This window comes from Bos indicus x Bos taurus, chromosome 26 (assembly GCF_003369695.1).
Source record: "Bos indicus x Bos taurus breed Angus x Brahman F1 hybrid chromosome 26, Bos_hybrid_MaternalHap_v2.0, whole genome shotgun sequence".
NCBI classification, from domain to species: domain Eukaryota; kingdom Metazoa; phylum Chordata; class Mammalia; order Artiodactyla; family Bovidae; genus Bos; species Bos indicus x Bos taurus.
In genome coordinates this window covers 6,691,012-6,715,447 of record NC_040101.1, presented here as the reverse complement: position 1 = coordinate 6,715,447, position 24,436 = coordinate 6,691,012, and the positions used below count along the sequence as shown (strand labels likewise).

Here is a 24,436-nt window from a genome sequence, read left to right as displayed (position 1 = left end):
CGGAGCCCCAATAAAGCCTTGCCTGAATGTCTTGACTAGCCCTTGGTGGTGGTGTTGAGTTGCTAAGTCGTGTCTGACCCTTGCGACCCCATGGACTGTAGCCCGCCAGGCTCCTCTGTCCATGGGATTCTCCAGGCAAGGATACTGGAGTGGGTTTCCATTCCTACTTCAGGGGATCTTCCCAGCCCAGCGATGTAACCCACGTCTCCTGCATCTCCTGCCTGGGTAGGAGGATTCTTTACCATTAGCGTCACCTGGGCAGCCCAGAGGTTCTTTTTCACAAGAGGATAAAACTCCTTCACACGCAGCAAACTTTATTCACCTGGGCAGCCCAGAGGTTCTTTTTCACAAGAGGATAAAACTCCTTCACACGCAGCAAACTTTATTCACCTGGGCAGCCCAGAGGTTCTTTTTCACAAGAGGATAAAACTCCTTCACACGCAGCAAACTTTATTCACCTGGGCAGCCCAGAGGTTCTTTTTCACAAGAGGATAAAACTCCTTCACACGCAGCAAACTTTATGTTCATGCCAGGTCTGTCGGTTCTCAGCACGAGGGCGCATCTGCTTCTTCCCCAAACACAGCAAGTGACAGGGACACACGGTCAGCCCGAGTGGCCAGCGAGCTTTATTTGGCTTCCTTCCTGCCGCTGGAGGAGCCGTGTGCGCCGGGCAAGGGTCCGCGCTGGCCTCCCTGGGGGGGCGCCAGGTGCCTGTGGGCCTGATGCCGGCCCCATGGCCTGTCCGGTCCTGGGTGCTGGGCGGGGGGCAGGGGGTGTTCTCCTCGGGCAGGAGGCAGAAGCATGAGGGCAGCAGCCTCCTGGGAGCCCCTGTCAATGCCTGGCTTCACACGGAGGCAGCAACCCAGCCAGGGGAGGGCGCCAGGGCCTCACACTCAGCACGTGTGGGGCTGGAGCGTCGTCCTGATGCCGGCGGCCAGGGCGCGTGGCGTGGGGCTCTCCGCGGTGCAGCTCACGGGCAGGCCCTGTGCGGCCAGGGCTTGGGCCGTGGTGGGGCCGATGGCCACGAACTGCAGGGAGAAGACAGAGGGGTCTCAGCGGAGCCGCAGGCCTCGGTGGGGGGTTGGAGGGGAAGCAGTGGGGCTGGGTGCAGGGCCCGTCAGGACATCCTGTTAGGACGACGTCTGGAATTGGTCAGGACCTCTGTGGTGGGAGCACAGAACAAAGCCTGGAAAGGGGTTCTCTGTGAGGCAGGGGCGGCAGCTGGGCCCCCCATGGAGGCAGAGCAGTCCAGACCGGGGCCCGGAGCCAGGGGGTCAGGTTCAAACGGCAGCTCCACAGGACAGTGGCCTCAGGGTGACCTACCCCCTGCAGGCCTCCGTCCCCACCTCCATGAAGCAGAAAGGTTAACAGCTTTGCTCATCCGGCTGCTCCAAGAGTTAGATGAGCAGCACGTGTGACCACTTGGCCCGGGCTTGGCACAGACCCACACCTGGTGCCCGTCGGTGGTCACAGGACCATCATTATCCTAGGTTAGAAGCTTCAGTGGCCTGGGCCACGTATTGCTGTGACTCTGGCCCCTGCCAGCTGTCATTGCAAATCACTTAGCCTTTCCGATCCTCAGTTTTCTCATCTGTAAAAGGGGCTCAATCACCCTGCCTCTCAGTGCTGGCTTGGGGTGGGGGGGTGGTGGTGAAATGGGAAGATTGACAGCTTCAGGCAGAGAGAAGGTGCTCATCCCACCCCACTCTGTGCTCACACCACCGACAGGGACCTGCCCAGGAGTGGTCTGTGACGGTGAGCCCCCTGAAAATGGCAGCCCCTGCCCGGCACCCCCATCCGCCCCTCCCCAGGCAGGCTGGCAGGAGAGAGAACGAGATACCGCCTTTGCACAGTCTTAGGAAGCGGTGGCCTGGTGCTCCTCCCCAGGGGGGTGTGGGGGGCAAGGAAGGAGGCTGCTCGCACAGAAGCTGGGGCTCGTGGAACCCCACACTCCCACCCCTTCCACAAAGCAGCTACCCCTTCAGAGACCTCCCTAAGGCAAAAAACTGAAGCTGGACCCCTACCTCACACCATGCACAAACATTAACTCAAAACGGATCAGAGACCTCAATGTCAGAGTTAAAACTGCAACAGAAAACACAGCAGTGAATCTTCATGACCGTGGACGAGGCAATGGTTTCTGAGACACACGATGAAAACCACAAGCAACAAAATAGAACACTGGTTAAAACAAACTTCTGTGCCTCAAAGACGGAGAAGGCAATGGCACCCCACTCCAGTACTTTTGCCTGGAAAATCCCATGGACGGAGGAGCCTGGTAGGCTGCAGTCCATGGGGTCGTTAGAGTCAGACACGACTGAGCGACTTCACTATCATTTTTCACTTTCATGCATTGGAGAAGGAAACGGCAGCCCACTCCAGTGTTCTTGCCTGGAGAATCCCAGGGACGGGGAAGCCTGGTGGGCTGCCGTCTCTGGGGTCACACAGAGTCGGACACGACTGAAGTGACTTAGCAGCAGCAGTGCCTCAAAGAACACCATCAACACAGCAAAAAGACAACTCATGGAATGGGAAGAAGTTTGTGCAAATCATATATCTAACAAGGTACTTGCATCCAAAAAAAAAAACCTCTTACAACTCAATAGCAAAAAGACAAATAACCTAGTTTAAAAGTGGCAAGGATGTGAACAGACGTTTCTCTTAAGAAGATATCAAAATGGTAAGACTCAGGGAACTCAAGTTGGTGCTCTGTGATAACCTAGAGGGGTGGGAAGGGGTGGGAGGTGGGAGAGAGATTAAAGAGGGAAGGGACAGGTGTACACATAAGGTGAATTCATGTTGATGCATGACAGAAATCAAACCAATATTGTAAAGATACATAAATATAAAAAATTTTTAAAAAAGAAGGTATCAAAATGGTCATCATGCCCATGAAAAGATGCTCAGTGTCTTTAGTCATTACGGAAATCCTAACCCAAACTGCTAAGAAACTACTTCATACCCACTAGAATGACTATAATCATAAAGACAAAAAAAAAAAAAAGTGTTGGCAAGAATATGGAGAAATTAGAATCCTCATATATTGCTGGTGGGACTGCAAAATGGTACAGCCACTTTGGAACAGTTTGGCAGCTGTTCAGAATGTCAGACATAAAATCACCATATGAGCTAGCAACTCTACTTAGGTATACACTCAAGAGAAATGAGAACACGTGTTCACACACACAAAAGCCTGTATTTAAATGTTCAGCTATTACTCATGATGGCTCAAGAGGACACAGTCTAAACGTCCATCAGCTGATGAATGGACAAATAAAAGGTGGTTTATTCACAGAATGGACTGTTGTGTGGTAACGCAGAAGAATGAAGAACCGATACATGACGATGTGGGTGAGCCCTGAGGCGATCAGGCTAAGTGAAACGAGCCAGGCACCACAGGCTGTATGCGGCGAGACTCCGTTTGTATGAGAAGTCCAGAGCGCAGGGAGATCCGCAGAGACGGGGAGAAGGCCAGTGGGGGCTGGGGGCTGGGGCGTGACTCTCACGGCACGCAGTTTCCTTCGTGGTACTAAAATGTTCCAGAACGAGAGAGGGTGATGGCGGCACAACTCCGTGAATTTACTAAACGCCCTGAACTGTACACTTTAAAAGGTACATATTTAAGTCATAAAAAGTGAATTTCATGGTGTGTGAATTATATCTCAATAAAGCTGCTTTTTTCTTAAAAAAAAATAAAAATAAAAAAAGAAAGAAAGAAACTCCCTGAAGTCGGGAACTGGCAAATAGAAAGCATAATTTCAGCAGAAGCAATCTGGTCACAAGATGACGTTTCCACGTGAGCCTTTTACTCCCCCTGACACGGGCTGGTCACAGGAGCGGGGGGTGTCTAGAGAGCTCTGCTGTCAGACTCACCACCAGGGGCCTGGCTGGACCCACGGAGCCCACGGGGCTGGACCCAGGCTGCGGACGGGGCCCCTGGAGCAGGGCAGCCCACTCCCCGCCGGGCCCCCAACAGCCCAGCGCTAAGGCCAGTGTTCCGTCTCTGGGCACCTGCCTGGGGCTGGGGTGGGAGTGGGGAACCAGTCTATAAGGCAGAGACAGCCCCGACCCCCTGGTGTGCTGGGGCCTGTGCTGGGGGCTCCCAGTCACACCAGCAGCCCTTCCCCAGTCCTCCTCAGGCCCTTTAAGAGCATCCCCATTACAGGGCTGTGATTACTTGCCGACTCCTAAAGAGTACAAATGGAAATCCTTTGAGTTAAAAACCACAAAAAGGAGAAAGGATTTAGAATACCTAATTTCAAGACAGATGGGAAACAAGGGGAAGCATGCTCATAACTGAGCCAGGCCTTGAGCTAAGGGCTTGACTTAATTCTTTCAATGAACCTATCAGGGAAGACCATGCACATGTCTACGAAGACCACAAAGGGATAATTGTCTTCACGCAGCACAGGCTCAGAGGTTAAGTAACTTGTGCAAGAGCACCAGCCAGGAAGCGGCACTGTGAGCTGTGCGCAGGGGCCTGGGAGTCCTGATGCCCGCGCTGCACAGCACGAGGACTTCTGGACCAGGGTGGAACTCCCCTCGGTGGAAGTGCAGAGGCCCGAGCCCTGGACCGCAGGGCGGTCCAGCCCTGCCTTTTCTCCAGAGCTGCCATCAGGGACTCTGCGAGGTCAGGAGTGCTTTGGCTTTGCACGGAAATTCTAGGATAATTAGTAAAAGCTAAAACAAACAAACAAAAGAATCTGAAAGAAAAAGACCAAAAGCCCACTGAATATCTTACCTTAATTTGGCCAATGCTGTCACCAGATAACTCTTGAATGTGCTTGAGACTGTGTGTCAGGCCAGAGGGACTAAAAAATGTGATACTGGCGGGAACACCCTGGAGAGGGGAGAACAGAGTCAGTCCCTTGCCAGGGACCAAGGAGAAAGAGGCTCCCCAGCCGATCACCCCTGGAGCCCAGGGTGCACCCTGGAACAGCCTGGGGGCATTCGCAGCAGGAGGGTCCCCACTGAGAGATGCTCCCCAGACGGTGACCACCCCTGGAGCCCAGGGTGCACACTGGGGGCATTCACAGCAGGAGGGTCCTCACTGAGAGATGCTCCCCAGCTGGTCACCATCACTCCTGGAGCCCAGGGTGCACCCCGGGACAGCCTGGGGGCATTTGCAGCAGAAGGGTTCCCACTGGTTTGGGTCCTGGGCTCCCTAGAGATGGAGCCCAGGTCGAGAACTGTTTAGAGGGGGTGGGGGAGGCTGGGTGCTGTTTCCTGGGCACTCTGCCACCCTCGGGTCTGCGTCTGCCCGGCCAGAGGACACAGGCACCGGGGACCCAGCACCCAGGCAAGTGGACAGCGCCTCCAGCTCCTGTGGCCAAAGAGCACCGATCAAGTCAGATAGCAGCGAGCCTGCTCCCTGGCCCTCTCCGTGCCTTCTGGAGATGGAGCAGACAAATGGGCCCATTGGGCCTCTCTGCTCTGGTTGGTGCTAACAGGGCCTCTCAGGCCAGCAAGACATTCGGAAGCCTGTCCTGGGGGAGGAAGGGGAGGCGTCTTATTGGGTGCAGACGTGGAAAGCTCCCATCAACCCCACAAGAGCCGAGCACTGTTCTGCCTGAAGCCTCCAAAGGTTCCCGCTGCCTCCCCAGCTCAACCCAGACCACGCCCCACCCCGTGGGCCCGCCTGGTGTGCACCTCGCCCCTCTCGGCCCCTGCCCTGCAGCCCCACCGCTGCCCCACGGCGAGGAACTGTGTCACGGCCACTGCTGACCCCGGGCTTTCTCAGTCTTGAATGCTACGCAGAGGGCTCTGTGTAAATTATCTCCTTTAACCCTTGAAAAACCTTACCAGATGGGTCTGTTCCTACTTCCCAGATACAGAGATGGAACCAAAAGATGGGACACTCCCCGCCCCCCACCGCGAGTCACAATCTGCAATGGACAGTAGAACCAGCATCGGGAGGCTGGCGCCCCTCAGCCCTGCCTGTGCCACCTGGGGGCCCCCGGCCCGAGCTCCCGGGAAGCGGCACGCACCTGCTGGGTGTAGTAGCTGGTGAGGTTCCCCTGGATCCCTGGGTGTGGAATAGTCTGGTAGACGGTTACACTCTCCAAGGGGATCCCTGGACACAATGGAGACCAGGAGACACACTTTACTGTGCCGGGAACGGACCACAGGGCACCGTTAGTAGAGGTCCCCCAGGGCCACACAACTCTCCCGGAACAAGTGGCCGGGCACCGAGGGACGGGGGCTGGGCCGGCCCTCCGCACCCCACCCTATGCTGCGGAGCAGTCACACGGTGCAGGAGGCGGAGATGACAGGGAAGGACGGGGTCCCGAAGCCTCAGCCCCCTCGGGACCACGGATTCCTTTTGTCCCCGCATCTATGTGAACTGTCCACAGGCCTGGCCCTGGCCACTCCCGCCATGGCTGCTGTCCGCGTGGACTCCCACCCTGCGGGCCAGAGCTGGAGGCAGACCGCACGGGGGTTTGTAAGCCTGGGGCGTCAGCGGCCACGAGCTTTCGGGGGCCCAGACAGCTCGGTCCCTGGCACCCGGGGATGGAGCCCAGGGTTGGAGTGGGAGCAGGTCTAGGTCAGCTGAGCTGCAGGCCGCCCCGTGCTTGATGAGATCAGCTCTCCCTGAAGACTGGCTTCCCCGTGTGCCTACCTGGGGGTCCCGACCACCCTACTGCCACCGCGGTCCTGGTGAGGGCTCTGGGCCCCCCACCACCCCCAGCTGAGCTGAGCGGGTTGGTGGGGAGCGAATCTAAAGTAGGAAAGTGCCTGCACCCTGAACCTAACATGAGGGGCGCCCACCTCCCGGCCCAGCGGTCCAGCCCAGCCGTGCCCTCCCTCGAGGGCTCTGGGGTGACACTTTGTCACTGCGCAGGCGGGCTCTCGGGACCCCGGACAGGCCGGGGCAGGCATGGCCCAGAGGGCCAGTGCATTCAGTCACCTTTGTCCTTGAGCATTTTTGGCAGGATCTCTCTCTTGAGGGTTCCGCAGGGAAACAGAAGAGGCAGTGCCGAAGGCTCCCCTGTGAGTAAACAGGCGGGCGTTGTAGACAGGCCAGGGGTAACGTGTCAGGGGTGTGGGAGGCACAGCCCCAGGCCCCGCCCTGGGTCAGGTCGGTTCCAGGACCGAGTGGAGGAAGCTCTCGGGGTCATGATGGGGTGGGGGGCAGCATGTGGAACACTAACATCCACGCGTGCCTGGGGCTGTGGTACCCCCACCTTCTGAAGCCCCTCCCACCCTGGTGGCCCCGGGCAGCGGTGAGCATGCAGAGCTGGGTCAGAGGTCAGGCCCAGTACTGGCCCCAGAGTAACAGTCTCTGCCTCCTGAGGGGACCGGCTGGAAGGGAAGTAGCTGGAACCTGGGCTCCACGGACAGGCAGCAAATGGGAGCTGAGCATGGATGATGGATGTGCAGCCACCCCAGCAGAGACCAGCTGCAGGGCCACTTTTGTTATGGTGGGGATGGCAGCCGCCAGGCCAGGTGCCTCAGGGGCTGAGGGACGCTGGGGGGAGCCCAGCCTGCTCAGAACGGCCCTGCCTCCTCCCCCTGCGTACATCTCCGCTCTGGGAGAATCAGCTGGAGGCCTCTATTTGCAGAATTGTGGAGACACCATGGAGACAGAAGCTCCCAACAAAACCGATGGGCCGTCAGGTGTCAGAATGCTCCCCAAGAGTGGAGGCTTGATGGCAAACAGCCTGACAGCCTCCGGGGTAAGGACGCCCACGGCCCATCTCATCACCATGGAAACTGACGGTATCTCCCACCAGGGCACTGCTCGACCACACCACTCTTCCTCTTTGTCGTAAGATCGTTTATGGAAAACAATGAATGAATGAATTTAAAAAATTCCGTTCTGGGATGAGCTCAGCTAAATAGGCCAGTGTGAAAGCTGGTTGAGTGTTCTGCAGAGGTGAGCGGTGAGGTCTCCCCGGGACGACAGGGAGCGACCAGGGCCTGGCAGGAGTCTAACCCCACACAGGATGGTGAACCTCGGGGCTCGGATGCTCTGCGCTCCTTTAACAGGAAGGGGGCCTGGCCTGCTGGGCAGAAGACGGCAGCTGTGCGGAAAGTCCTTGAGTGCTTGCTACCTGGCCGGGGCGGGGGCTTCAGTCTCTGCAGGCGATGCGGGTGATGAGAGGGTGTGTGTAAATGTCATTTCGCTGGAGGAGACGCATGTCTGTGAAACTCTAACGGCCTCCAGGTCTGTGCCCTCTCAGGCCTGTTAGGGGCGGGCACTTAACAGTGGATAATCAGGATGATGAGGCTGGGTGGGGGTGGGCGCGCGAAGGAGAGCCCAGGAAGTGGACAGGTTGGCAGGAACAAACTGTCGGTCAGCTCAGCTGCAAGTCCAGGGGGACAGTTCAGATAACCTGAGTAACCAATCAACTATAATCCAGGGAGATTAAACATCAATAAATAACCCGCACAATGCCTGCCTCTGATGCCCTCCCCTCCTTCTCTTTCTCTCAGAAGATGCTGTTAAGAGTCATCTTCTACCTCTGACCACTTCACTCATCCTTTCTTTTCCGCCAGCAGGGTCACCCTGGGAGGGAAGACCTGTCCATCAGAACAAGAAACTACCAGACTCACCGAGGTGATGGCTTTAAGCGCTCTAACAGTGCCCGTCACAGAGTAAACAAGTGTTTCAGTCAAACAAATAAGCAGTGACTACGAACTGGCCTTTCTACTCCAAGCACTGGGAATGCCTTCTTGCCTTTTAAGATCAAGCTTCAGAGTGGACTTCCGAGAAAATCGTTAACATCTAGGCGAAACCAGGGGCAAGTCCTTATCAGTCAGGATGAGTTCTCATTTAGATATGATTCTACTTGGGAACTGAAGGTTCGTTAGGACCCATAGGTGAACGCTGGTCGAGCCGTGGGGAGTCCGTCCTCCCGCTTGTCCCCTCAGAGCTCTGGGACCCTGGATGGTCCCGATCCCCCCCGGAGCTTCGACAAGCCTGCCAAACAGCACGCTGGGCGACCCTGGGGCACCCGGGCGTTCCTGCGGTGCCCTGAGCTGAGAGAGGTGGCTGAGCTGTGGCCTGTGCTCCGTGTGACGGGGAAACACGTTTTTCGTTTTTTCACTTTGATTAATTTAAACAGGCACACGTGGCTCCCACAGAGGACCATAGTGGACGGTGGTGCAGAGGCGCCAGGGCCACGCTGACCACCCGGTAATGCCCAGCCCTCAACACCAGCGTGACAGTGACGCAGGAAACAGCAAATAAGATCATTCATAAAAGAAGAGTGGGGAAAGGAGAGTGAATGGGAACCTGCAAAATCCACTGTCTGCAGCCTGAGCGCCAGGAGGCCTGGCCTACGGGAAGGGGATGACCCAGGACTCTTGCAGGAGTGCCTCCCGGGGTCAACAGAAACACACAAGCCCGAGTCCTTCACCAACGGCACTGGCTCCTGACAGCAGGGACCCCTAAGACTTCAGCGAGATCGAGACAGGCCAGCGCCACCTGGAGAACAAACGCTCCAACACGCTACGCCCACACAAAATGGCCCCGGAAGCCGTCCAGTCCCCGGGTACGGTGTTGCCCTCCCTGCCCACCCGATGCCAACACCAGGGACACAGAAGACAAAACCCTCTCCTGGACAAACTCACAGCAACACCTTGGGCGTCAGCAACCAACCGGCCCTGTCTCCGAGCCCAGGGAAATTCTAGAGAGGCCTATACACTGTGGCCCCGGGTCAGAGCCCAGGCAAGTTCTAGAGAGGCCTGTACACCGCGGCCCCGGGTCAGAGCCCAGCACGTGGTCTACGGCCGCTCTCATTTACGATGGGCAGAGGACGGGCCCGCACGGCCGCCTGCATCTGGTCCTCAAAGGACAGGCCCACAGCCCCTGACCTCGAGGGGCACAGCCCTGATCCCCTCAGTAACAGAAGGTGAGACACCATCCTTCACGTGGGTGTCTGATGTCACGCATCCGTCAGGGAGGGGTCAACATGACAAGGACACACGCTTATGTGAGCACCTGTGTGCAGCTGGAGCAGGCACGGCAGGGGGTCTGGGACACACAACTTGAGTGGGGGCTCCCCTACAGACACACTGAGCCTCTGTTCTTTCTCTTCGAGAGTTCTGCTCCAAACAGAACTCTCATGTCAGAAGCTGAGAATTTCATAACCAGTGCAAAGCCTAATCCCTACTGAAATACAAATCTCCCTAGAACCTGTGCCATTCTAAGTCTCAGCCCATGTGCTGCCCAATGATGAGCTTATGAGGGGGCAGGGGGTGCTTTTTCACGGAGGAGTGGGCTTTGTGGGGGAGGGAATTCAGAGAAGGAAGAGGTTCCCACAAGGAAGGACAGGCGGGAGAGCTGGCAGACAGACAGACAGACAGACAGTGCCCAGGAGCTCCTGCTGCCTCCACCCGCCCCTTACGACTCCCAGAAAATCCTGTTCCTGGTTTGTCTCCAACCCTTTCACTCTGTGTCAAGTTCGAGTTGTCTCCTTGGGTGGAGCAGGTGGAGGGCAGTGGGCTGAACCTCAGACCAGCACAGACGGAAGCAGATACAAGGCACCTGATATAAGACAGCAGCAGATGCAAGGCGCCGTGAACGCAGAGGGGCGCACACACTCAGACCAGCCGTGTCGTTACTAAGACAGCACCGAGGAGACAGCCCTCCCCCGAGGTGCTGGCTGGGAGGCCCCCCCAACAGCAGCACCGGGCTTCACCGGGGCCCTACTCTACTTACTGGAGCAAATGTATTCTGCAAGCTTTTCTGCGTTTCCACAGGTTTCTCCTTCTGTATGCAGGCCAATTCTATTCACTGGAAAACAACAACATCTATTTGTTTACATGGTTATTTAAGTCCTTTTGTTCCAGGGTCATTTTTTTAAAGGTGCAAAGACGAAGGCAGGTGCTTTACAAAGACATGGAGTGTCTCCCCTTGGAAGCTGGTGTGGGAGGTGGGAGGAGGCATCATGTACCTGAGAGGGAGCTGGGTCCCAGCCCGCGGCCCCCCCCGCCCCCGCGGCCCCCAGACCTGTGGCTTTAGGTGATGCGGGGTCAAATTAGCAACTTACTCTCAAAAGGTTCAGGAAAAATTAAGTTCTTTGCCTTGTATTTATACCTTTCCTATAAGTTCCCTTCAAAATAAAGATGTATATATAAAAGAAGAAACGACATAACCATCACACAGATCTGTCATAATTTAAATTGAACTCTTCCCCTGTTCGTGGACACTTGGGGTTTTTCATTTTTTTACATTATAAGTAACACTATGATATAGTTGTGTATCCCAACCCTCCCCCCACAAAGACTCTTGAGAGTCCCTTTGACAGCAAGGAGATCCAACCAGTCCATCCTAAAGGAGATCAGTCCTGAATATTCACTGGAAGGACTGATGCTGAAGCTGAAGCTCCAATACTTTGGCCACCTGATGCGAAAAACTGAGTCATCTGAAAAGGCCCTGATGCTGGGAAAGATTGAAGGCGGGAGGAGAAGGGGACGACAGAGGAGGAGATGGTTGGATGGCATCACCGACTATGGACATGAGTTTGAGCAAGCTCCAGGAGTTGGTGAGGGACAGGGAGGCCTGGCGTGCTGCAGTCCATGGGGTCGCAAAGAGTTGGGCACGACTGAGCGACTGAATGATAAAAACATTTCTCCTATTTGGGATTACTACCTTTGGATAGATTACCAGAGAAGGGATTAGTGGGCCAAAAGGTACAAATGATTTGGTAAAGCCTTTGAATACATGGGGACCAAGTATTTCTCAAAACACGGGAACCGATTTTCAATGCCATTTAGCCATATCTGAATGCATTTATTTTACCACAGCCTTATCGGGATCATTATGTGGTTGACTAATTACTTGTTATAAACTGAGTAAGGAAAAGAATCTGTTTTAAACTGAACCACGGGGCTCCATGAACTAAGTCAGGTCAGTGGGGAAGGACATCTCCTGTTCCCCTCTCTTCTCTGCTCTCCACCACACTCACACCTCTGCTCGCTGGCTGCCCTGGGGGTGGGTTTTCCACACCCAGCAGTTCTCCGGCTCTCCGCTGGGTGTCTGACAACCTAACTCATGTCTGACGCGCTCTCCAAGGAGGCAGCGTCAGATCCCAAGGATGCAGGGCTCAGCCCCCCGGATCACACTGCCCCCACTTCAGACCTAGGTCATCGCTCGTGCTTCTGACAGACCGGCTCTGAGTCAGAGGGTCTCCTGACCCACTCCTTGAGTTGGGTCACTTGCTAGAACAGCTCACAGAACTCAGGGAAAAGGTGTAATTTACTGTTGCTGACTTCTTACGAAGGTATTTCAAAGGGTGTCAATGAACAGCCAGATGGAGGAGCTGCATCGGGCAGGGATGGTTCGGGGGGCCTGGGCCTCCCAGCTCCTCTGTGAAACTGCTCTTTGGATTTTTATGGAGGCTCCGTTGCATGGGCACAATCGACTAAATCATTGGTCACTGGTCATTAATTCAACCTCTGGGCACCCCACCATCCTTCTCCCTGGAGGTGGGGGGCAGGGAGGGCAGGATCTGAAAGTTCCCACTAGAATCACGGGACTGGTTCCAATGGCAACTAGCCCCCAGTCTAAGGGCTTCCCAAAAGTCACCTCAGTGAAGTCAACTCAGATGGAGTTGAAAGAGGTCTGTTATGAATAACAAAAGACACCTTTTTTTTTCTTATCATTTAGGAAATTCCAAGGGTTTTAGGAGGCCTGGGCCAGGAATAGGGATAAAGACCAAATATACATTTTTTATTATAATCACAATATCACAGTCATACTCTGGTGTTTTATTTGGGCCTTGACTGCTTACCTAGAGAAGCAGTAGCATTTCCCACCACATACACCGACTTAGCATTCCATTTTTCTTTCAGAGACTTTTTCCAGACTGTAAAACATGAAATTCGATGTGAGCTGCAAATACCACGGTGGCCGTTTGGACTGCTGCCTGTGGCTGTTTGTTCATCCTAAAAAACTTGTGAGCAAGGCAAACTTTTAATGACCAGATATAAAGAAACAGCATCTCAAACTAAAATCCATTTTTATATTCTATTCATAGTCTGCAGGCAAGTTTTTAAAAATCACTTTGGCCAAATGTGTCAGTATGCCTTGCCTGAAATATTAAGTCATTTCCACAGCTGGCACTAGAAGCATTTTAATGAATACTAGTAAACAAACATAATGAAGAATTAATTTGCTTGGTGACATTAAAATATAAAAATCTACCCTTTTTCCCTTGGCCACACCATGAGACTTGTGGGATCTTGGCTCCCAGACCAGGGATTGAACCCACGGCCACAGCAGTGAAAGCACTGAGCCCTAACCACTGGACCACCCGGGAATTCCCCCCAAATCTAGACTTTTAGAGAAAAAAGTTACTGCTCGTGAAAAAGAGGCGATTTACATCTCTAATACAGCAACTGCTGTTTACTCACTGTCCTACTCTTTGCGACCCCCTGGACTGCAGCGTGCCAGGCTCCTCTGTCCTTCACTCTTGCAATTTGCTCAAATTCACGTCCACTGAGTTGGTAATGCTATCTATCCACCCCGTCCTCTGCCGTCTGATACAACTGATTTTATCTGGGACATAAACCAAAGCAGTCAACAAACTGTCTTCTGAGATAGGAAGGCTCATTTATCCATTAGGTCAAAGTGGAGATGATACATTTCGGGTTAGGAACAAACACAATTTTATAGAGGACATTATCATTTTATGACAAAAGTAAACATTTTAAAATATGGGTTAAAGAAACACTGGAAAAAAAAGCATCGTAAGGCCACTTGGCATTCAACACCCTTTTAGAAGATAAGGAAACACTAGTTTTTCCTTCCTAAGATCTGACACCCGTCTGGGCGTTTAGGAGGCAGCACGGTCCGGCTTCCTGGGGACTCGGCACCTCGAAGTGCTCGCTCCCATCAGAAGGCTCCCGGGTGACGCTAAGTGTCCTTCTGGGTAAGACACTAAGAAACAGCCTAGAAGAGGGAATCTCATCTCATCTTCCCTCCACAGGTAACACAGGCACAAAGGAACTCGGTACCTAAATACTTTTTGAACCAAAAGTCACTGCGCTGTTTCAAACGTGAGGTGCACCTCTTTATAGACTGAGCATCACCGACGGGATAAACCAGAGTGACATCCAGAGGGATTCACAGCAGACCCCGCCCTCACCTTCAGCTTTAGTGTCTTTCTGCAAACACCGCTCCACGGCTTCCACTGCTCTGGGGCTGGTGAAAATGAGTCCCCCGTAACCTTCGGGATGAGACAGCTGCACACCAAACAATGGCAGAGGAATTTTATATGATGGCCAAGTTCAACGCTGCCCAAGATTCAACATCTTCACAAAAGTAGTAGGCAAACTAAATCCATCCATCCATCCATCCATCCTTCCATCCACTCAAGACAGGAGAGCCCACTATGTGCCTGGAACTACTCCAGGTCTTTAAGGTCACAAGGTAAATTCACAGCATTTCCCCCAAACAGCTCACGGTCTTGGGGAGGGACGGGTCGGTGTGATGTGGGGTGGCAGGCATAAGGGAGCAGAGGGGATGTGACTCAGCCTGGGCGTGGCTGGGGTGTAGGCAGGACCGCAGACTGGACCTGCGTCCATAATAAACTGGATATTCAAGGAGCGATATCCATGCTGAAGCCCCGGTTTTTGAAGATAAAAATGGGGACAAAATCTACTGACCATGTATTCTGAGCAAGGTGGTGGGCTGTCTTACACACATTCCTGCACCGAACATGTGAAGGCACCCTGTGATGGGTGCAAAGATTTGATCGGATTAAGACACAGAGGCTTGTCGAGGATGAGGAAGCAGCCCAGGTGAGGGCCGGAGCTGCGATCTGAGCACGTGTCTCCACGGTGCCCAGGCCAGAGCACTCACTCACCGCACCACCAGAGCTTCAGAGCTCAGACACCCCCTCAGGAAACAGACTAGCTGGGGGTGATGGACAGGCTCCTGCTTGTAGCATTTTTCTGACCATCGGGGTCCTAGCAACGAGCTCAGATGATGAGCTCTGCTTCCGTTAAAGCTGCTTATGGGGGTCCCTTACATAGTCCTCACAGCACATAGTCAGGGCAGATGCCAACTGTTGAACGAATAATTTAACATTCAGCTCAAACGGAAGGGAGAAAGCAGACAGGTGCTCCGTGAGTGACAGGCAGACTCCAATATGCAGAGCATGGGGGCGGGGTGGGGAAGGGGGGAGCCCAGTGGACAGGGGTGGGCACACCCATCCCGTGAACCCCCCGGCTCTTGGCCCATGTGTCCAGAACAGAGCCCCTGGGGAGGTTATCTGGTGGCAGGTGCACAGTGGTGGAGACTGCTGGGCACCAAATCTTTAGCTGGAACTGTTCCGACAGGGCTTCCCTGGGGCCATCCCCGGCTGTAATCTATTACCCCAACCCCGGGGGCAGCAGCCCCAACCCTCCCTCTTATCTGCTGGGGGACCTGGCCAAGATGCCTGGCCTGGGAAGAAACAACAGCTGTTGGGCTCTATGCTGAGGTCGGGGGGTGTGGCCTGCAGGAGAGGAGGAAGGGGAAGGGTCTGCACCGCTGAGAGCAGGCAGGTGGGGCCTCGCCGCGGCCCGCCTCTGAGAGGCTCGGGCTGAGGATCCAACAGCAGCTGAGACCTGGGGCAGGTGAGTTCACGTCGCCAGACGGTGAGACGAGTGCTCATCAACGGGTCCTTCCCACTCAGGCTGGGAAGGATGCCAGGGAAACCAAAGGTGTCTCATTGGAAAACGACGGTGCTCAGAGGCTGGCGAACCTTACCTTCTCCGACAGACTGGGGAGAGACAGAAACTCAAACGATAAAACAGGGATCAAAGTGGCTTCGAGCCCATATAATCCCAGCTCCTGCAAATAAAAGGATACAGCTTTGAGCTGGCAGGGGTTTTTTTTGGAAAATAAGGAAAAGGGGCCTGTTTCACAATTTACACTGTGCCCACTCCTCAACTGTTAGCAGATCGCCCCACCCTTGATTGACTTCAACACAAGGCAGGGCCAGGCGTTCTGGGACTGGGCGTGCCAAGCACTTACCCTGACGTAGGGGTCCTGGCCACAGTCGTCCTCCTTGGGGTCTTTCAGCAAAAGAACCTTCATTATGGCCTGGCAGTCCTTACAGGGTGCTACGGGGCAGGGAAAGGGGATGTTAACTCGATTTCCAAGGCTCTTCCTGAGCAGGGTCAGTGGGCTGGGCGGGCGTGGGGCGCAGGTAATCAGCGGCAGCTTGGCTGGCCTCTCCCTCCCCCACAGTGACTTGGCATTTATGGGCTTGTTCCTTCTGAAGACCCTGTCACCGATAAGGCCCGCGGACAGCAGGCTGGCACTTGATATCACTTGAGAGACTCACAGAAGAGAAGTGATGCAAATTCTGGGTTGAATCAATAATAAATAAGAGAAATGAGTATCTTCTAAGGAAAGGAATAATTACTTCCATTTCTTGATAAATCTACTCAGTTGCTTATAAGCTCTTTAGGAAATGATTATATTGATTCTTCTCATATGTTTTACAATATGGTCAAGTACCATGAGATAATCTTTCAAAAATTTTTGAGAAACCTGGAAAAAAGCCTGTTGATATATATCAAAAGGCATACATACTTTATACCCTTTCTTCCTATAGTTTCAGTTTTAGAATAAATTCTAAGATGATACTCATAAATATGTGCAAAGATTAACATAAAGGTGTTCATCCTGGTATTCTTTTTTTTTTTTAATTGACACAGAACATAGGGCAAGTTTAAGGTGTACAGTGTGATTTAATACATTTATACATTGTGACACAATTACCTCTGTAACACTGGCTAACATCTCTTCACTTCATAAAATTATCATTTCTCTTCTGTGGTAAGAGCAATTAAGATCTAGTCTCTTGGTAGCTTTGAAGTTGATAATACAATATTGTTGATTATAACCACCACGCTCTTCATTAGATCCTCAAAACTTAGCTGCAAGTTTGTATCCTGAAGGCAATGGCACCCCACTCCAGTACTCTTGCTTGGAAAATCCCATGGACGGAGGAGCCTGTTAGGCTGCAATCCATGGGGTCGCTAAGAGTCGGACACGACTGAGCGACTTCACTTTCACTTTTCACTTTCATGCATTGGAGAAGGAAATGGCAACCCACTCCAGTGTTCTTGCTTGGAGAATCCCAGGGATGGGGGAGCCTGGTGGGCTGCCGTCTATGGGGTCACACAGAGTTGGACACGACTGAAGTGACTTAGCATTAGCATTAGCATTATGCTTTATAATTGCAAATAATTAGAAACAATGTAAATGTCCAACAAGGAGAGAATAGCTAATAAATCATGGTACAAGTCTACAAAAAAAATCACTAAAATACTCATAAACAACTTACTACACGGGTTATTTAATCACAAAATAATGTTAAGTTTAAAAAGGCAGGATACAGAATTACGTAACATGTGTGATCTTACAGATTTTACATACACATAGACATGAAAGAATATTCTTTGCTGCTAGGCTAGGGTGATTATTTTCTCCTCTATCTCTTTCTGTATCATCCAATTTTTACAATAAACATTAAATTCCTCTTGTATCAAAGGAGGAAAAAGCACATTATAACCACCCAAAGGTCTCAAAACAAAAGCCACCGAAGACCTGCAGAACAAACTCGGCTGGAAACGCAGATTACATCCCGCAAGTAGCATTAGACTAGCAATTACTTAATTAATATACAGTGGTTGATAACAGTCAAAGAGAGTATATTGTTTGGAGCAGAAGTGTGTTAACGCTGGGAGCCATTACTAATAAATAATCACTGAACAAATTTCTGGAAACTTATAACATCTATGGGACATCTTAGGAAACTCTGGCTCCAAATGAATTGCTTTGTATCTAAGCAACCAATCCTGGGTGAACTAATAATTATGAAGCCAAGTTCAATTACTGCTGCTTTCCAGCACTTAGCTGGAGAGCGGGGGGACTTGGGGAGAGAGGCAGCAGCATCGTGTGTATCATTTCCTGAAATTACTCACCACGCGTCTAACACAGAAACCAGAATTCCCCCTTTCCGGGATGCTCACTCTTAGGTGCCAACTTGGCCGGGCTCGTTTTCCCCATTTATTCAGAAATGCTAACCTAGGTGTTGCTGGGCAGGTACTCTAAAGAGGTGATCCACGCACCATTCGTTGGCTTTTAGTAAAAGAGGTGATCCTAGGTCACCAGGGAGGGCCTGCTTCAGTCACTAGGAAGGCCTAAAGGGCAGAACTGAGGTTTCCTCGAGGAAGAAGGTAATTCACCTGTGGCCGCAGCTGCAGGTAGTGCCCGAGCCTGCCCTTCCTGTCGGCTTTGCACCGTGGATTCCAGCCTTTCCTCGCCAGCCCCCACAGCTGTGCAAGGCAATTCCTTGCACCAAGTCTCCTGATTATATCCCCTACTGTTCTCTCTGTTGAACCCTGGCTGACACACCTCCCAATCTGGGGGTTCAGGGATGTATGCCGCTAGGTGGCAGGAGAAGTGAGTGACAGAAGATGAGATGGTTGGATGGCATCACTGACTCGATGGATGTGAGTGTGAGCAAACTCCGGGAGAGTGAAGCACAGGGAAGCCTGGGGTGCTGCAGAGTCGCACATGATTAGTGACTGAACAACAGAAAGGGGCCTGGGGCTTCCCCAGGGGAGAAGGCAGGCGTGACTCAAGTGCAAGGACCAGGGAGACTCTGGTTCACTGAGAAAGGGGGATCTACCGGATCCCCAGATATCCATTCCTCCCTCGCAGACAGGAGCCCTTCATAACGTCGGGCACATGGATGCCCGGGACAAATATGTGCAGATGGATATGGTCAGGTGAGGAGGTGCTGGTCCAGAGGATGGAAGTTGAAGTGATGCATACACTTCTGGTCCCGCCTGGACAGGAAGTGCCGTTCCTGCCCTTCCCTTCCTGCCTCCCTGCGGGGTGGAGGATGGATGGCGTTGGCCAGTAAGAGCTGCAGGGTCCTGCCTGGGGGCGATGCAAGGAGCAGGACCTCTTTGCATGGCAGAGCCACCAGTCAGCCAGAGTGTTTACATCAGAGGAAAGAAATGTTCTCTTCTGTTCCAACCAATGTTATCGGTTCTCTGTTAGAGCAGTGGGACCCACATCCTCACCCATGCAGAGCCCAGAATGCTTCCTGGAGGACCCGATGTTCCTGGAGGATCATGTTCAGACTGGAGGCTGCACAGGTTCAAGCCTGAGGGGTGGGGAGAGGCCTGGGGCGGCTGGAGTGTGCAGGGGAGAGTGGGGAGATGGCCTCGCCTGGCCCTGTTAGGGAGTCTGGACTTAGCAGCAATGGAGATGTCTTGTTGATGGATGTACTGTCCTGCTTGCTCTTTCTCTTCCCTTTTCTCTCTGGGGCAACATAAGGAGGGGAGTGCAGGGTCACCGAACAAGCACAGGGCTAAGGGCCAAGGGAGTCGGGTTCTGGTCCCAGCCTGACTGGCCACGACGTGATCTTGTTTTCGCCCCTGTTAAATGGGAATACCCTCTGCCCTCCCAAGGCACGGAGTGACTCAAAGGAGATAATGAATGACAGCTACCCAGCTGTTGTTATGTAGTCACTAAATCATGCTTGACTCTTCTGTGACCCCATGGACGGTAGCCCGCCAGGCTCCTCATTTCCTTCTTCAGGGGATCTTTCTGGCCCAGGGATTGAACCTGAGTCTCCTGCATTAGCATATGGATTCTGTATCACTGGGCCGCCTGGGAAGCCTTAGTTGGATAATAAAAACATGTGAGAGCAAACCAAATCTATTCACTGCAAATAAGGAAAATATTTCTTCTGGGTTCTACTCTGTGGTTCTCTCGGGTAATAAAACCGACGCCTTCTGGATAATGACTGCTTAGAAATTCCATGAGATGGGCTGCAGGACTTGAAAAATAAAAATAAAATACTGTCCTTGGCCCTTCTCTGCCATTGCTCTAAGCATCTCTAAGGCAGAACTAAGAGGAGCCACCGCTGAAGCTTCTCGGCCACCCCAGAACCCCTATCACCAAGTTCACCGAGAGACAGATCAACAGACACGTGCACTCAGTCATGCCAACACTCTGCTACTCTTCTTAGTAAATGAAGGTTTAAAGCTGAGACTGTGCAGAGAATCGATTCTCCTCCACATCTACCCTCTCACAGCTGACAGGTACCAGTCACTGAACTACTGGGCAAATCCAGCCCAGGGCTGAATCCAAGGGCTCAAAGAAAGGTCCACAGACCCTGTCTCAACAAGGGAGGGGGTGGGACGTCCCTGCTGGGCCAGTGGTTAAGGATCAACGAGAAGCCTGTGCACCGCAGCTAGAGGAAGCCTGTGCGCAGCAATGAAGATCCAGAGCAGCCATCAATAAATAAAGTTTAAAACAAACATTTTTTTTTCAGTTGACACCTGTTACCTGCATTGCAGCAACAGGAGGAAGCCTGGAACAGGAAGGGGAGAATGGGGTCTTCTCAGGCTTTTATGCAAGAAGGTTTGTATGTGAGTCACTTTGGACTTTGGCAAGAGGCCTGGTGGTGTGGGAGAATCTTGTGCCAGAGGGGCTGAAGCCTGGGTTCTGGTCTTCGCGGTTCTCTTGGTCTCTGTTCTTGAATCTGTGAAATAGGTCTGGGCCTCTGAACCAATGGCTTCCCTGGGGCACTTTCTTCCCCATAGTAGACGCTCAGCAAATATTTGTTCACATTGTGGGAAAACAACGCTTTAGGTTTACTCAGCAATTTTTGGAGCATGGGGAATGGCCACTTTTCCTTAAAGAGACAGGGAATTGACTTGATTAAGGCCTCTTTGCTGGTAAGAGAGCCACGTCTCAAATCCATACTTTTAACCCATGTTCTGCTGCTTTGAGTATTAGCAAGAAAAGCAGCTGCCCTTTTATCTGGCACTTACATGTGTAATTTATGGGGCTAAGCATCTTACAGGCAAGATCTCAATCCTCATTTAAACCAGCAAGGAAGGGAGATTATTCCTTTTTTACAGAAGAGGAAACTAAAGCTCTGAAGATTTGAGTAATGTGCTCAGGCTGCACAGCACAGGAGTTGGCAGAGGTAATAATAAAATGTAACCCAGGTCTGGAGCCCAGGCCCGGTCTCCCAAGCATATGCTACCAGCTCTCTGCTCCTTTAGGATAAACTCCAGACTCCATTTTACAGAGTGGAACATTAATAAGTCAGAAAGAGGAAAACAAATATCAAATATTAACGCATGTATGTGGAATCTAGAGAAATGGTACGATGAACCTATTTCCAGGGCGGGAAGAGAGACACAGATGTAGAAAACAGACGTGGACTCGGGGGGAAGGGAGGGTGGGATGAACCGGGAGACTGCGATTCACATACATACATTACCATGTGTAAAACACGCAGCTAGTGGGAGGCTGCTGTAAGCCCTGTGATGACCCAGAGGGGTGGGGTGGTGGTGGGGGAGGGGGTTCGAGGGAGGCTCAGAAGGGAGGGGATATATGTATGCATATAGCTGACTCATGCTGTTGTACAGCAGAAACACAATATTGTAAAGCAATTATATTCCAGTAAAAAAAAAAAAAAAGATAAATTCTGAGTTGAGCTGAAGGTGAGCCAGTGGGTTGGCAATCTAGTCCCTGACTGAGTGAAGTTCCCCAGGGTCAGTACTGGACTTTCTTGAAGGACAAAAACCATGGGTAGTCCATTTATTCACATTCACTGCTCCAACTCACACTCTGACCATGAGCTCAACACTGGGGACTAATCCCAAGGCACAAAGAAAGGCTTTTCCCCTCTCAGATGGGAACACCAGACCACCTGACCTGCCTCTCGAGAAACCTATATGCAGGTCAGGAAGCAACAGTTAGAACTGGACATGGAACAACAGACTGGTTCCAAATAGGAAAAGGAGTACGTCAAGGCTATATATTGTCACCCTGCTTATTTAACTTATATACAGAGTACATCATGAGAAACGCTGGACTGGAAGAAGCACAAGCTGGAATCAAGATTGCCGAGAGAAATAGCAATAACCTCAGATATGCAGATGACACCACCCTTATGGCAGAAAGTGAAGAGGAACTAAAAAGGCTCTTGATGAGAGTGAAAGAAGAGAGTGAAAGAGTTGGCTTAAAACTCAGCATTCAGAAAATGAAGATCATGGCATTTGGTCCCATCACTTCATGTGAAATAGATGGGGAAACAGTGGAAACACTGTCAGACTTTATTTTTTTGGGCTCCCAAATCACTGCAGATGGTGATTGCAGCCATGAAATTAAAAGACGCCTATTCCTTGGAAGAAAAGTTATGTCCAACCTAGATAGCATATTGAAAAGCAGAGACATTACTTTGCCAACAAAGGTCCAGCTAGTCAAGGCTATGGTTTTTCCAGTGGTCATGTATGGATGCTAGAGTTGGACTGTGAAGAAAGCTGAGCACCGAAGAATTGATGCTTTTGAACTGTGGTGTTGGAGAAGACTCCTGAGAGTCCCTTGGACTGCAAGGAGATCCAACCAGTCCATTCTGAAGGAGATCAGTCCTGGGTGTTCTTTGGAAGGAATGATGCTAAAGCTGAAACTCCAGTACTTTGGCCACCTCATGTGAAGAGTTGACTCATTGGAAAAGACTCTGATGCTGGGAGGGATTGGGGGCAGGAGGAAAAGGGGATGACAGAGGATGAGATGGCTGGATGGCATCATCGACTCGATGGATATGAGTTTGAGTGAACTCTGGGAGTTGGTGATGGACAGGGAGGCCTGGCATGCTGCGACTCATGGGGTTGCAAAGAGTCGGACATGACTGAGCAGCTGAACTGAACTGAACTTATTAAAGCACTACATGCTTATTGAGGAAAATTTGCAAACTACAAAACAGTATGTTCCTCAAGACATTAAAAATAGAATTCCTATGATCAAACTGTGGTGGAGAAGACTCTTGAGAGTTCTTGGACTACAAGACCAAACCAGTAAATCCTAAATGAAATCAACCCTCAATATTCACTGGAAGGACTGATGCTTAAGCTGAAGCTCTATTACTTTGGCCACCTGATGCTAAGAGCCAACTCATTGGAAAAGACCCTGTTGCCGGGAAAGATAGAGGGCCAGAGGCGAAGGGGGCAACAGAGTCAGGGACAGCTCATTCCTTTTTTGCAATCGCACTTCCCACCTACTCTGCTCATTTTACAGAAAGAAAAAGGAAAACTATAGACCTCGCTATCAGAAAGCTGATGTCTTCTCTAGTGACTTTTCTTCTCTAGTGACTTTTTTCCCCCAAATAACATTAACAGGCTGCAAACTGGCAGTCTGCGGGATAAATCTGACTGGTAGATGACTTTTATTTGGCACAAGTTTTACAAATCATGTTTTCTGGTAAAAGTCCAGCACTCCAGGTTCTCTTGCAAAGTAAGAACTGAGAACACTGGCAGACTTTTCCACTTGGCCACAACTTGCAGAGCTGCTGGGTACACACTGTCTAGTTTACCACAGTCCTCTCCACTGTGTTTTCTCAAAATGGGCTCAGGTCTGTCCTTTAGATATCCCCACAGGCCCTGAAAGTGTTAATCGCTCAGTCATATCCGGCTTTTTTAGATCCAATGGATTATAGCCTGCTAGGCTCCTCTATCCATGGCATTTTTCAGGCAAGAATACTGGAGTGGATTGTTATTTCCTACTCCAGGGGATCTTGCCGACCCCAGGGATCAAATCCAGGTCTAGTGCGTAGAAGGGAGATCCTTTACTGTCTGAGCCCCCAGGAAAGCCCTAAGTGAAAGTGTCAGTCCCTCAGTCGTGTCTGACTCTTTGAGACCCCATGGGCCAGGATCCTCTGTCCATAGAATTCTCCAGGCAAGAATACTGTAATGGGTACTCCTTTCCTTCTCCAGGGGGACGTTCCCTACCCAGGGATCCAACCTGAGTCTCCTGCATTGCAAGCCTGGCTTGCTGCAGTCCATGGGGGTCCCCGAGTTGGACGCAACTTAGCGACTGAACCAACAACTTGCCCTAAAGCCGATGAGGTTGATGCGTGATTTTAAAGAAACCTTCAGATCAAGAAATGCGCTTAAGGACAGTGGGCTAAGGGCAGGTATCAGGATCGCATTCACTGATTACGGACAAGGCTGTGCCACCGACTGTGCTGGGCAACGCCTGCCGGATTGGGGCATCTGCTCTGGTCCCGCGACCTTCTTTCCCTTCGGGGACCGCGCACCACGGCCCAGCGCCCACCCAGGCCAGCAGCGACCTAAGGGGTGCTTACGGCGGGTCCCTGTGCGTCCGCGGAAGTCTTGTGTCTTCGCCGGTACCGTGCACAAGCGACACCTACCTGGCGGGGCTGGCGAGGCGCTGGGCAAGAGCCCACGCCGGGGCGGACTCTCAAGGTTTCCGCCTGCAGGCTGCCCGGCTGCTACGCTCAGCGCAGACCCGAGGGCGGCCCCCTTACCACGTGGCCAGCGTTGCCACGACGACAGTCCAAGCCCCCGCCCCGAGTTACTGGTCACCTGTACCCGCGGTGGGGGATCCAGGGGGCCGGCGCCGAAGCTCGCGCATGCGCACTGACACCCAGGCCCA

General features: G+C 52.2%; 1 protein-coding gene across 10 annotated transcripts; it reads right to left on the bottom strand.

The window, feature by feature from the left end:
* Window positions 1-294: 294 nt before the first annotated feature.
* UROS (uroporphyrinogen III synthase) lies at window positions 295-24,433 on the bottom strand. Of its 10 annotated transcripts, none has more exons than XR_003508938.1 (10): window positions 15,971-16,059; window positions 15,704-15,787; window positions 14,097-14,193; window positions 12,741-12,815; window positions 10,667-10,741; window positions 6,908-6,988; window positions 5,988-6,073; window positions 4,742-5,486; window positions 2,025-2,085; window positions 295-1,028 (listed from the first exon to the last, which is right to left on the bottom strand). XR_003508938.1 is itself a non-coding variant. In XM_027529328.1 (10 exons), exons 2-10 carry the CDS (start codon window positions 16,031-16,033, stop codon window positions 894-896), a joined length of 795 nt encoding a protein of 264 aa, XP_027385129.1. In that variant the 5' UTR covers window positions 16,034-16,059; window positions 24,126-24,302; the 3' UTR covers window positions 295-893. The 10 variants fall into 10 exon arrangements, 4 of the variants coding, with proteins under 4 accessions (XP_027385129.1, XP_027385131.1, XP_027385130.1 ...); XM_027529328.1 differs by lacking the exon at window positions 2,025-2,085 and adding an exon at window positions 24,126-24,302 and having other exon boundaries at window positions 4,742-4,840; XM_027529326.1 differs by lacking the exon at window positions 2,025-2,085 and adding an exon at window positions 24,192-24,433 and having other exon boundaries at window positions 298-1,028; window positions 4,742-4,840.
* Window positions 24,434-24,436: the final 3 nt, after the last annotated feature.